This window comes from Vigna unguiculata, chromosome 10 (assembly GCF_037176805.1).
Source record: "Vigna unguiculata cultivar grain cowpea cultivar isolate G323 ecotype 2 chromosome 10, ASM3717680v1, whole genome shotgun sequence".
Taxonomy (NCBI): domain Eukaryota; kingdom Viridiplantae; phylum Streptophyta; class Magnoliopsida; order Fabales; family Fabaceae; genus Vigna; species Vigna unguiculata.
In genome coordinates this window covers 53,548,706-53,560,766 of record NC_140801.1, presented here as the reverse complement: position 1 = coordinate 53,560,766, position 12,061 = coordinate 53,548,706, and the positions used below count along the sequence as shown (strand labels likewise).

The window sequence follows — 12,061 nt, the reverse complement described above, 5'->3', positions numbered from 1 at the left end:
GGCTTGCTAGTATTAGCTGTCATGGTATGTCTGCAAATTTCAAAATATTTACCTATGAGCATAATGTAAACTATGCTTTCTATTAACAGTGTACAAAATGTGTAAATGATTATACCACCATTAATTATATTTAGCACTTTCAAGCAGCTTAAGACTCAATAAAACACGTCAATAAGACTCATCGATTCTTCTTGTCTCCTATACCAAGCAAGGATTACTGATAAAAAATAAATTATCTTCCTTGAATATATGTGAGCACATCCATTGACCACTACATGCCGACATACTAAAAACACAATCTCTGCTAACACTGTACTACTCAAGTTCGCCATGCAGAAGATACTTCTGAATCAAAATTTTCTTCCCACCACGTGCTTGCCTGCAATATCACAGCATGCAGGCGATAGATTACAATTTATAACTGAGCTAGAGACAGGCCAAATAAGATTTAATATCTAATCATAACTCACTGTAGCAGGAAACAGAGTCAACTCAATGCTCAAACAAAACATTGTGAGAATATTATATATGCTTGAGTGACTGAATATGCAATGATATATAAAATCCACATATGCAAATGATCAAGCAACTCAAATAAAATCCACAACAAGTTGTCTTCAGTGTCTACCCTTATAAAGGACGCAGTGTGGATCACATGTATATGCAAATTTTACCAGGGACTAAAAGAACAGTAATAAACAAGACATAAGCATGCATATAAGGAACACAAACTGGTTAACACCTTGTAGCCCCTTCGAAGAAATTCTAGAGAGCTCCCCTCTTCTTCTTGAAGTCCCAACACCCTTAGCAACTCCTCTTTGGCCTACATCAGTCAATGGACTAATATGAAACTATTTACAACTAATAAGTAAATGAGGCAGATTATTTCCAATTAATAAGTAAATGATGTTAAGATTATTTTGAAATTACCTCACCAAGGCTGAACCGGTCAGCACTTTCTGCTATGCATGCATAAGAACCATCTGCTTGTTTAAGCATCACCTGCCAAGGACCTGAACAGTTTATGAAGGAACAAATTAGTGAGTGCATCATCCATATCAGCAAATAAAAGAATGGTAATCATACAACAAGAAAAAAAAATTGTCCCCAGCAACATAGAGAAGCATGTAATCACAATCAAAAATGAAAAATATAAAATTAATGTTGCTACTTGTTACATAAAGTGGAAAATAACTTCCTTGTCAGGTCTTATGTTAATATATCAAATTTATGGTATAATTTATAAAGTATTAGTCTATCATATTTCTTCCGTATATTTCTCAGTAATGCATTACATTTTTATTTCAGTTTTATTTAACCTTGATATTATTTTACATAATACGTCATTACATTAATAGACTGAAAAAAAAAAATATGAACTTCCATAAGTGGGGTGCGTGTGGGTGTCTATTTGTGCATATAAGACACCCGTTTGTTCACATATACATAGTTGCACCTGGGTACTGGCGGAACACGGCTCCAGAATAATTGACAATATATGGCGCTATTGCAACTGTCTTAAAAACAAAAAGAGGAAACAGTCAATGTCTATTATTTGATAAAAAGAATCAACATATAGAGACAATTCAATAAAGTAGTGGTACCTTTGAATACTCTCGGATTCGGATGTAGAAAACCGGAGTGAATTGAGAAAGAAAGCGGTAGTGCAAGTCTTTGGCAGGAAAGCCTGGAAGGCCTAAATCAGCACTGTAAATTCAATAAGTATTCTCTGTCAAGGATAAGTATACGAAATAGTTAAGCAATTAAGCATGTATGAAAACTCAATCAAGAAAAAAAACCCTCAAGGAGTACAACATATACCGTAGTGTGTCTAGTTCAAGATTAAATAAAAGTGTTGGGGTAGATTTAGCAATTTTTTCCTGCAAAACCCAAGTAGTAAAATTAGTCGGTATCCATCAAACTAAAGCAGCTAATAAAAATATGCAGAATAATTTTTTTTTAAATTGCAGAACTAGATCAAGTTTTACCATCTAAGATGTTACTACTGGAAGGGATATAATTAGAAGCTAAACTAGGAATTTTGCAAAATCTTATGCATTGACCGAAAATGGAATGAAAGAACTCAAATCAACGTACAATTATTGCATAATATTGATTGCCAGTGAACAAACTAGATATTTCTCACAAAACAAGCCAAAACTAAGCAATATAGCAAATGCAAATAAGAGTGAAATTTAATCAGCACATTGAAGATTTGAAAAGAAAAACGAGAGTTTCAGGAAATCATCTAATGGCAGAAACACCGTACCACATACTTCTCTATATATGCAAGTTCACGACTACTGCAGTTAAGGAATATGTAGATTGATGGAGGATCACTAGATTGCCAACGACCTGCATTTATTAAGAAAATGGTCAAAAACTATTATTTTATCATGACCATGATTTAAAAAGCAATACTGCGCACCAATAAATGCCCCAAGAATAATTTGATAAATTGGTATCCCCAAGACAATGTTATTACTTAGAAAGCTATGACTATGCCATTTCCCCAAGAACTAACCTTCATTCTCATCTTCAAAGTCAAAATCAAGGGTGTTCCTTACAGATCTGAAAAACGAAGTCATAGGTCCAGCTGGAACATCATCTAAGGAACCTATGGTAATGCCATCAATCTGGAAGAAAAATATGGTGTGATCTTTTGCTGGCATGATTTTAGAAAAATGTGGAGTGGAATGTGGATTGGGGCACTAGACAGATGGGAAAGAAATTCATAATGAGTTATTTTTTCATTACGGAATCTAGAGCTGTTTTGAACAATTGAGAGGCTCGGCGCTTTTCTGGTTTATCAGGGAATACCTACAAAGAGGAACAAATGTAGTAACATTTCTGGAATAGAGTAAAATACATTGATGGATTTCTTTTTAAGGGAAGAAAAGAATGTATTTTCTTACAATGCAAGCTCTGGTTTCCTTTTTCTCCTGGAGCTTTCTTACAACAGCCAAGGCAAGTTGAATGTTGGCATCAATGAACTCATCTGAGGATCCCTTGAAACATTTAGGAATTTCAGAAAATTATGTGCAATTTAATCAAATAAGCATGTAACACAAACGTCAAGTATCTATGAATTAGAACGTTTCTTTTCTTGAAGCATGAAATCATTGTCACCTGAACTATGGTCAGGGACTTATTTGGAAGAGCTTAAGCTCTAATTGGGGGTGTTTGGAAAAGCTTCCATGGAACTTATTTAGGTTTACTTATCACATAATTGGGTGTAGTTTATCAAAATGAGTTACAACATTCCTATAAATTATTTTATTTAAAGAATGGTACCTTATAGGAAGACACGTTGGTGGGCAAAGGCCTGCATACAAAAAAACTCAAATGACAAATCAGGAAACACAACCAAAACCTAGTTGTTGCCAATTTAGATCGACTTAAAACCTGGAAAAAACATGCAATTCATACACTACACAAAAGGAAAAACATGCATACGGGAAATCAATTTCGAGACGAATTTTTCCGTCTTGAAGCGCGAAAGCTAGGGAAGTGGCGGCATCGTTGACGAGAACTTGGTAGGATTTAGGTTTGTAAAGCGAAACACCGGCCTTAGGATCGGAGGAGGGTGCACCTTCTCTTCCAACTCCAAGGCTGTGGATTTTTGCAGCGAACCTGAGTGGGAGGGGTTGAGCCATAGCAGAAGAAGATGGGAGAGTGAAAGAAAGAGGTTGAAGTTGGCATGGGCGAAGGAAAGTGAAGTTCAAAGAAGGAAATGTTGATGAAAACATGGAAATGGCCATTCTTTGTTACCACCACCCCACACTCTGCTCTCTGCTCACTCTCACCGGCTAACTAACATGGATCATGGATAGGATTATTGATGACGTGTCCCTTTGACAATCTTATTCTCCATTTCCACATACATTCACTAAAATATCCCTCTTCTTTCCTAAAAAAAGAAAAAAATTGTTTTACACATCTCACGATCTGCACATTTCACATTTATATTTTCAATATAGACTTATATTTAAAAATTATAAATTATAAAACTATAAATATTACTTATTTTAAAAATAGACTTATATAAATTATGATTAAATATATTTTTAATAACTTAATTTTAGTAAATATTAGAATTAGTCTATTTGAAATTTTGGATCAATTTAATCATTCATCTTTTGAAATATGTGAATTTAGTCCTTTTAATTAAATTTTATTAGGTTTATGTAATATTTTGTATGCATCTCAGGATTGTATTTGAGTTGTATACTTTTTGACACATTTTTGCTTTAATATTAAATCAAATACTATTATGAAACGCACTTGAAATGTCAAATAAACTTAGCAAAATTTGATTAAAAAGACTAAATTCACGTATTTCGAAAGATTGAGGACTAAACTGGTCCAAAATTTCGAAATAGACTAATTCTAAAATTCACTGAGAATTAAAAGACCAAAAATATATTTAATCCTATAAATTATTATTTATACTAATTTAATTAAATAAAAATAAAATTATTAAAATTTTATACAGTTGACGAGCCAACTGGCAAATTCACATGCCAAACGTTGTACATTACGGCCCAAAATATTTAGCTCCCATGCGGAGTCAGCCAGCCCAGTTTGCTTCTTTGCATACTAAATACAAATAAGACCAAAACGAAAAAAAAAGGCCCATATTTGCAATTCATAATTAAATGAGTGTAAAGATGTTACAATATCATTTTTCTACTTAAAATTATTTTCAAGTTAAGAATCCAATTCTGTACATATAAAGTGTTGTAGTGCATGTTTGCCGTGTTGGATGAGTCATGAAAGTTGGTAGTTGGGAAGGGATAAGGTTGTAATAATTACGAAAACATAATTGAGCAAAAACAAGTTAATTCAGTTAAATAATGTAATAATAATAAGCAACAAAGTAAAAAATTGTTTTTTTTACAAGAATTAGGTAATCTAAAAACATAAGATTTTTCCAAATGAAAATTAATAAACATAAACCATTTGTTAAAAAAAAAATCAATCTTTGAAAAAAGTGATAACTTAATTTAATCTTGAAAAATGTCAGAGGACCGTTTTCAAAATGAAAGTTTGATTTGTTTCAGCAAAATCCGTAATCACGAGACGTTATTAATGAGGTTGGTTGTCGTAACTCCAAATGGACAACATGCATCCACACAAAAAAAAAAAAAAAAAAACAAACAAACAAAAGATGCCCAAACAGGATGATGAATGGACGTTTCAGATTTTGTTAAAGAGTAACGTGCGATGCCAAGATATCAATAATGAACAAACTCTTTTCTCTCTTCCCAATTTGAGTTCTTGTGTCCAATGCCTTCTTCAACACTCTAATTTCTTCAACATTTCAAGGTTGTTGCTCTAAAGAAAGTTCTTTTCTGACAAAAAAAAAAAAACAAAATGGTTGTGGCTATGAGTGTTGGTCTTCACTTCAGTGCTGCTCATAGTAGCTTGAGAGCTATGGAGAAAATCATTTGCAGCGCCCCTTTCTCGAGGGCCTCGTCTGGGTTTGCTGCTACTAAACCATTTCGAACCCTTAGCAGAAGGTATGGTTCATATTGAATGATTACAATTCAATTTTTTATTGATTGTTCGAGTTATGTTTCCGATTTTCTGTTGCTGTTATAATGCTTCGGTATACTATTCTCTTAATTCAATTTACGCTCCCAAAAGCTTCTGATTAGAAAGAAAAAAGATCGATCAAGTGGAACCTGCTCTGTGTATAGTTCATTTGCTTGGACATGTTTATTCAAGAAAGAAACTTTTTACCACTGGAGTTGTTAGTTTATGTATTTTCTGAACTGTGTAGAAGTAGAATACTGGGAAGACTATGTTGAATGTGTTCTGACTAATATTCTCCTCTACAATTTCTCAAAATTCTTTTGCGCCCTTGTCCTATTTTTTCTGAAAGACTAGTCAAAATTTAAAATTGAAGTGAGTAGGACTGTACTACGATGATGGGTGTGCATTCTATTTGTTAATTGCATGTACACTTTTGTCAGATTGTCATCTTCTGGAACTACAATTATCCCTCGAGCAGCACCTGTTACTGATGTGGAGGTATTTAGCCTAATCGGCATGTGTGATGCCACTAATTGCATGTGAACAGCAAAAACTTTATTCTAATGCTTGCTGGTCATTTCGAGTAAAAATGAGTAAGATGACTAATATATAAGTAGAAGACCCATAAATCCATTACCTTAAGGTTTTGGATTTGTAGTGGTGTCTTCTTCTCTATATAGACTTGTTCACAACTCATTGATACTGAGTATCCTGATGCCTCTCCTCATATGAAAAACCTCACATAATAGATTTGCTTTCAATTTGTTTTATGTGAAGAACAGGATGGAAATCAAGGAGAGACTGACACCATTCCAACTCCCGTAGTTATAATTGACCAAGACTCTGATCCAGATGCAACTGTGGTGGAGATAACTTTTGGTGACAGGCTTGGGGCACTTCTAGACACAGTAAGTCATTCTCTTAGCAAATCTTAGATTGTGTTCACTTATCCAATGTTTTTCCTTTTTCCTTTTGAATGTGTGCTTTTATGATTTCAATACAGAGATTATAGGGGTAAGCAATGTCTCTTTTCATTGTGTTATTCTATTACTGTTGTTTTGTTTTGTGGAAACATATTTGATGTGATGGTGTTCATAAATAAAAAGAGGATTTCCAAAACCAACTCTCTACTTGGGTTGCAGATGAATGCATTAAAAAACTTAGGTCTCAATGTTGCTAAGGCAAATGTCTTTCTGGATTCATCTGGCAAGCACAACAAGTTTTCCATCACAAAAGCGTAAGTTTTACATGCATTATGTATGTGACCGTTATAATGCTTTTGTTTCTCCCAGTATTGGTCTCCGTGTATTATTACTGGTGTATGATAAATGGTAGCTAAGAATGATTGTGTTTAGCTGATGTGAGTCATTTCTTCTTGTCTGAACTTAAGTGTATCATTAACAGTGTAAAGAGGTAGGTGTGTTGGGAATTAACATAACCCTCTTTTTCTCAGGGAGGATTACAAAAGCTCACTTTTTCTCTTCTCTCTTGTTCTTAAAGAGTATTCTTAACCAAATACAATGGAATGAAATACTCTTTCTACTTAAAGGGGATGAAAAAACCTTCTTCTTTCATGGCATGCAATCATTCTTTGTCATGCATCTTGTGATGGCTTCTTCAAATTTTTGACGTTCCACTTCGTTAGTAAGATTGATATATTCATTTGAGAGGTATGTTCTCGATAGTTGTCTAAATCTCAAGGATCATCTCACTTTAGATTCTTTTTCTATTTGACCATTTTCTGTCACATTCTTCATTTATTAGATTAAGAGGCTCATCTGTCTCTTTATGTTTCAACATCTATTGAAGTTGTTTTGTTTTATCATGTTCTTTCATATGTGGTTCCAGTTGAGGACTTTCTCACCTTGAATTATTAGGACTTTGATCACAAGCCATCTTAAAACTTAGCTTCTCAATCTTCTTGATATCTTGGATAGTTTGATCCTCAAAGAATACAACACTTCTTCAAACAATTTTCTTGTTTCCAAGATCCAATAGTCTGAAACCAAGTTCATCTCTTGGTGAACCAAGATATATGCATTCCTTCCCCGTTGCATTAAGGTTCGCATTTTCATCTCTTGGAATATGAAGAAAAGTTTTACATCAAAAGATCAATAAGTGAACATAGGAGGTTTTCTTTCAATACCATACTTCATTTGGTATCTATCCATTTAGTGGTCTTGAAGGTGGCAAGTTGATCAAATCGGTAGCAGTTCTATTGCCTCTCTCCGAAATGACTTAGGGAGTTTTGAATGAGAAAGCATGCTTCCAATCTTTTCTGCAATTGTTCTATTGAATCTTATAGTTGCACCATTCATTTGAGGTGTTTTGGGGTAGCTTATCCCATCTTATCCTATGAGACTTATAATAATACTCAAAACGACCTTTGTACTCTCCATCATTATCAGTTCTTATGCATCACTTTCTACTAGTCTCATTCCACACAAGCATGAAACTCCTAAAAGTTTGAATAATCAATCTTTCGTTTTCAAAAAAGACACCCACAACTTTCTGAAGTATTCATGAATGAAGGTAACAAAGTATTGGACTCCACTTGATGATCTTTCAAGGATAAACTTTGATACGATCTTAGAAAATGGATTTAGGCCTAACTCAATCTCAAAAAAACTAGCTGCTAAAGTGAGGTTTGTATCCAGTTATATACTATAACTTGATCATATCTCTTGTGGGTGTGAGATGTTCAATAATTTTTTACCAATGATGATTATATTTATTAGAATCATATATTATAAGATCAATATAGCAAACACTGTTATTGTTGCAAATTTGTACATTATGGATGTGAGATATTCATAACATTTTACCAATGATGGTTATATTTATTAGAATCATATATTGTAAGATCAAAATAACAAGAACTATTATTGTTGCAAATTTCTACAGTATATTACTTGGGCTTAGGGTGTCTATTGTCAGATTACAAGTTGACACAAGTATATGTAGCTAAACAAACTTCAGAACTGGCTAGGCCAATAGAAATTCATTGTAAAAAGTGAAACTTGCTAGAACTTAGGTTCAAATTCACTTTTAAACAACAATTATCTTGAATCAAGTTTTGAACTAGTATCTATCTAATAGTAATTCACTGGATATGCTGGTGGAAATTTGTTTGCAGTGATACTGGCAGGAAAGTGGAAGATCCAGAGTTGTTAGAGGCAATTCGTTTGACAATTATAAATAATCTTATTCAATATCATCCGGTAAGCTCACCAAGTACCCTATTTTTTGTTGGAGCTTAGTTTGGTTAGAACCCAAAATACAGTTCTCAGCTAATTGGAGTATTGAAACTGGTGTTCCAGGAGTCAAGTTCCTTGCTAGCATTGGGAGCAGCTTTTGGACTTTTGCCTCCAAAAGAGCAGGTGATGAATGCCTACACTTTTCAGTTTCAATTGTATAATATGAATACATTAAAAATTTGTAAAATATGATTTTCTTTTCAATCAGTGTGAGGTGCAGACAAGTTTTTGTTTTGTAGTGTTAAAAGATATCCTAGCTGCCTGGAAGTATTTTCTTTTTATATGAATGATACAATCTTGGTCCTCTGCAATCTTGTTTATACTCTGTTAATATCTGTCAGGTTGATGTAGATATAGCAACCCACATAAATATTTCTGATGATGGCCCAGATCGAAGGTGATATATTCATCTGGTTCTTCCTTTGTCATCAATATTAGAAATCCTGATTGAACAAAAAAATTGCCTACACTTTCAAAATATTTGAGGCTTTAGAAAAACATGTTCAGTGCTAGTTTTTGCATTAGCAATACATGGATGTGATCACTCACTTCTCTTCCATTTTGCAGTTTGCTGTATGTGGAGACAGCTGACCGGCCTGGACTATTGGTTGATCTTGTAAAGATTATTACTGACATAAACATTGATGTTGAATCAGGAGAATTTGACACTGAGGTGTGTACCTTGTTCCAAAATATGCAAATTTATTTTTTCTGATATGGTCATTCCTATGATCTACAACATGTATCTGATACGCCGATACATTCATTTTAAAAAATAATAGAATACGATACATGATATATGCATATTAAAAAGTATACAATATCTTTTTAAAACATGATACATATATTATTGTTATTGTGTGAATCCAAATTAAAATCATATATACTAGACGTCAAAACAAAAAATTATAAATTATTGTTATCAATAAAGTATTATTGTTTTATAAATTAGATACTTCGTTGATAAGTATCAGTAGAGTATCTTAAGCATCGGATATCGGATACGGATAAGTGACCTACATAGAAGTATATCTGCTCATTAGAGTTGTCAAAACGAATTGCCAATCTTATACTAAAAGCTTTGTATTTGACTTGAACTAGGGGCTCTTGGCGAAGGCAAAGTTTCATGTCAGCTACAATGGTAAAGCAATCATCAAGCCTCTGCAGCAGGTAAGATTAATCTGGTAACGCATGATAAAAATGAAAATGGAATCATACATTGTAGTGGCTATGCAAGTAGGTTGTAACGAAGTTTGATAATCTAGTGCTAGTGGTAGACTTCTCCTCACACATACCAGCAAGATTCTTCAGCTTTTGAACTGAATTAGATTCATGTTTATCATATTGCAGGTTCTTGCAAACAGCTTGAGATATTTCTTGAGGCGTCCGACAACTGAGGAATCTAGTTTTTGAGTGTTTCTTCTTAGAACATAGTATTCTCTTTCACATGGGATTTACAATGTTTGCACTTCTTTTGTCACATGAAAGTCAAATGAAAAATACGGTTACTTGAGAAGCCACAATCATAAAATTGAATTAACATGAATAGGATTATAAACCCACTGTTATATCATAAATTTGAATATTTATTTTTGAAAATACTTATAATATTTGTCTTATGTTTTCAATATCACATCCATATTTTTCATTCTACCTTTTTAATTAGTTATTTGACGAAATAGAGGTTTCCAAGTTCTTTAATTTTCTTCAACTAACATATATTACATACTCATCTAAAGAATCATACTCAAATTCATTATTTGAATCTGGTTTTATCTTTTTTAATAAATTATAAATAAGATTTATCTAATATTTATTAAAAGAAATATAAATACGCAATATTAACATGGATTATACTCTAATTTAATAATCCATTCACTCAAATATATATATATATATATATATATATATATATATATATATATATATATATATATATATATATATATATATATATATATAGCGGGCATGCAATAAAATTTCGTGGTCCGCTAAAAGAAATATTATTTTAAAATATATTATATTTTACTTATAAGAATGTGGCTCTTAAAATAGTTGATTGATTTTCCATTTGACTTCCATGTATTTCATAATCTTCTAATATCTTCTAATACTATTCCTTTACAACTTTCACTCCTCTTTATAAAACTCTTTTAAGAAATTAATTTAAGTGTTAATTTTTATTATTTTTATTTTTAATTAATTTTGCATAAAATAGATCGAAAATAGATAAAAGAATGCAGAAATAGAAGATAGGAGATAGAACATGTTTGGTATAATGAGAATGGAAGAAGAAAGAAATAAGAGGTATAAGTTCTTCTATTAATTTTAATTTTTTGATAAACCGTTTTCATATCTCTCTTAGACGATAATTAACGATTCTGGTTTATATAATTTACTGTGATCTTATTTAGAGAAATCCATCTCTTGATATTTGGGAGAAAGGAATATGTTTTTAATTGTTATATAGAAAAAATAGAAACAAAATCCAACAAATGATGATAGAACGTCCATATCTCATCTTTGGCTATCACTAATTTGGGTTTAAATAAATAATTTTTTTTCTTTTTCTATTTTTTTTTCTATTTTTCTTAAACTAATATTTTGACCCTAGTATGTTTTTATTCGTTCTATTTTTAAATTTTAATATTTTCCTTTCCTTATTTTGTAATATATGTTAAGATATGTTAAATATTGTATTAGCTATAGTTTAGGTATTATTATATTTGTGAGCAAATCTGTGCAAATTTGTGTAGATGAGGAATCTCTTGTATGTATATATATATATGGTACCCTATTCTTTGAAATAATACATCAGTATTATTTTTTACATCTTTTCTATATGGTATCAGAGCCAAACACCGACATCCTGTATAATATAGGAAGAGGTGCTTCTTTATTTGAATATTTCTGATGGCACCTTTCGATAAAAATCAATCGGAGAAACTTGATTTTGGGACTTCCGCTGCTACCTATGCAGTGAATGTTGTTAGCCAATTTATGCATGATCCACGAAAGCTTCATATGGATGCTGTTGAGAAGATTTTGAGATATTTAAAATCCACTCCTGGAAAAAGAATTTTGTTCTCAAATCATAGAAACTTAAAAGTAGAAGAATCTTGTAACTTGGAGGATTAAAAAGCAGCATGTAGTAGCAAGATCTAGTGCTGAAGCAAAATTCAGAAGCATGGCACTAGGTGTATGTGAACTTTTGTGGATTAAAAATGTGTTATCGGCTATAGCAATTGCTCACAATCCGGTGCAAC

At 32.3% G+C, this 12,061-nt stretch overlaps 2 protein-coding genes across 2 annotated transcripts; one reads left to right on the top strand and one right to left on the bottom strand.

The window, feature by feature from the left end:
• Window positions 1-98: 98 nt before the first annotated feature.
• LPA3 (Low PSII Accumulation 3) lies at window positions 99-3,836 on the bottom strand. The gene is made up of 12 exons (XM_028050316.2): window positions 3,457-3,836; window positions 3,295-3,325; window positions 2,916-3,008; window positions 2,758-2,820; window positions 2,525-2,636; window positions 2,270-2,355; window positions 1,822-1,880; window positions 1,605-1,707; window positions 1,457-1,517; window positions 931-1,013; window positions 743-823; window positions 99-379 (listed from the first exon to the last, which is right to left on the bottom strand). The coding sequence occupies exons 1-12, from the start codon at window positions 3,759-3,761 to the stop codon at window positions 320-322; spliced, it is 1,137 nt and encodes a 378-aa protein (XP_027906117.2). The 5' UTR covers window positions 3,762-3,836; the 3' UTR covers window positions 99-319.
• A 1,382-nt stretch (window positions 3,837-5,218) lies between these two features.
• LOC114166017 (ACT domain-containing protein ACR11-like) lies at window positions 5,219-10,428 on the top strand. Its single transcript, XM_028050672.2, has 10 exons — window positions 5,219-5,522; window positions 5,979-6,036; window positions 6,321-6,446; window positions 6,681-6,775; window positions 8,675-8,759; window positions 8,859-8,918; window positions 9,137-9,192; window positions 9,363-9,468; window positions 9,897-9,965; window positions 10,146-10,428. The coding sequence occupies exons 1-10, from the start codon at window positions 5,377-5,379 to the stop codon at window positions 10,206-10,208; spliced, it is 864 nt and encodes a 287-aa protein (XP_027906473.1). The 5' UTR covers window positions 5,219-5,376; the 3' UTR covers window positions 10,209-10,428.
• The last annotated feature ends 1,633 nt before the right edge of the window (window positions 10,429-12,061 follow it).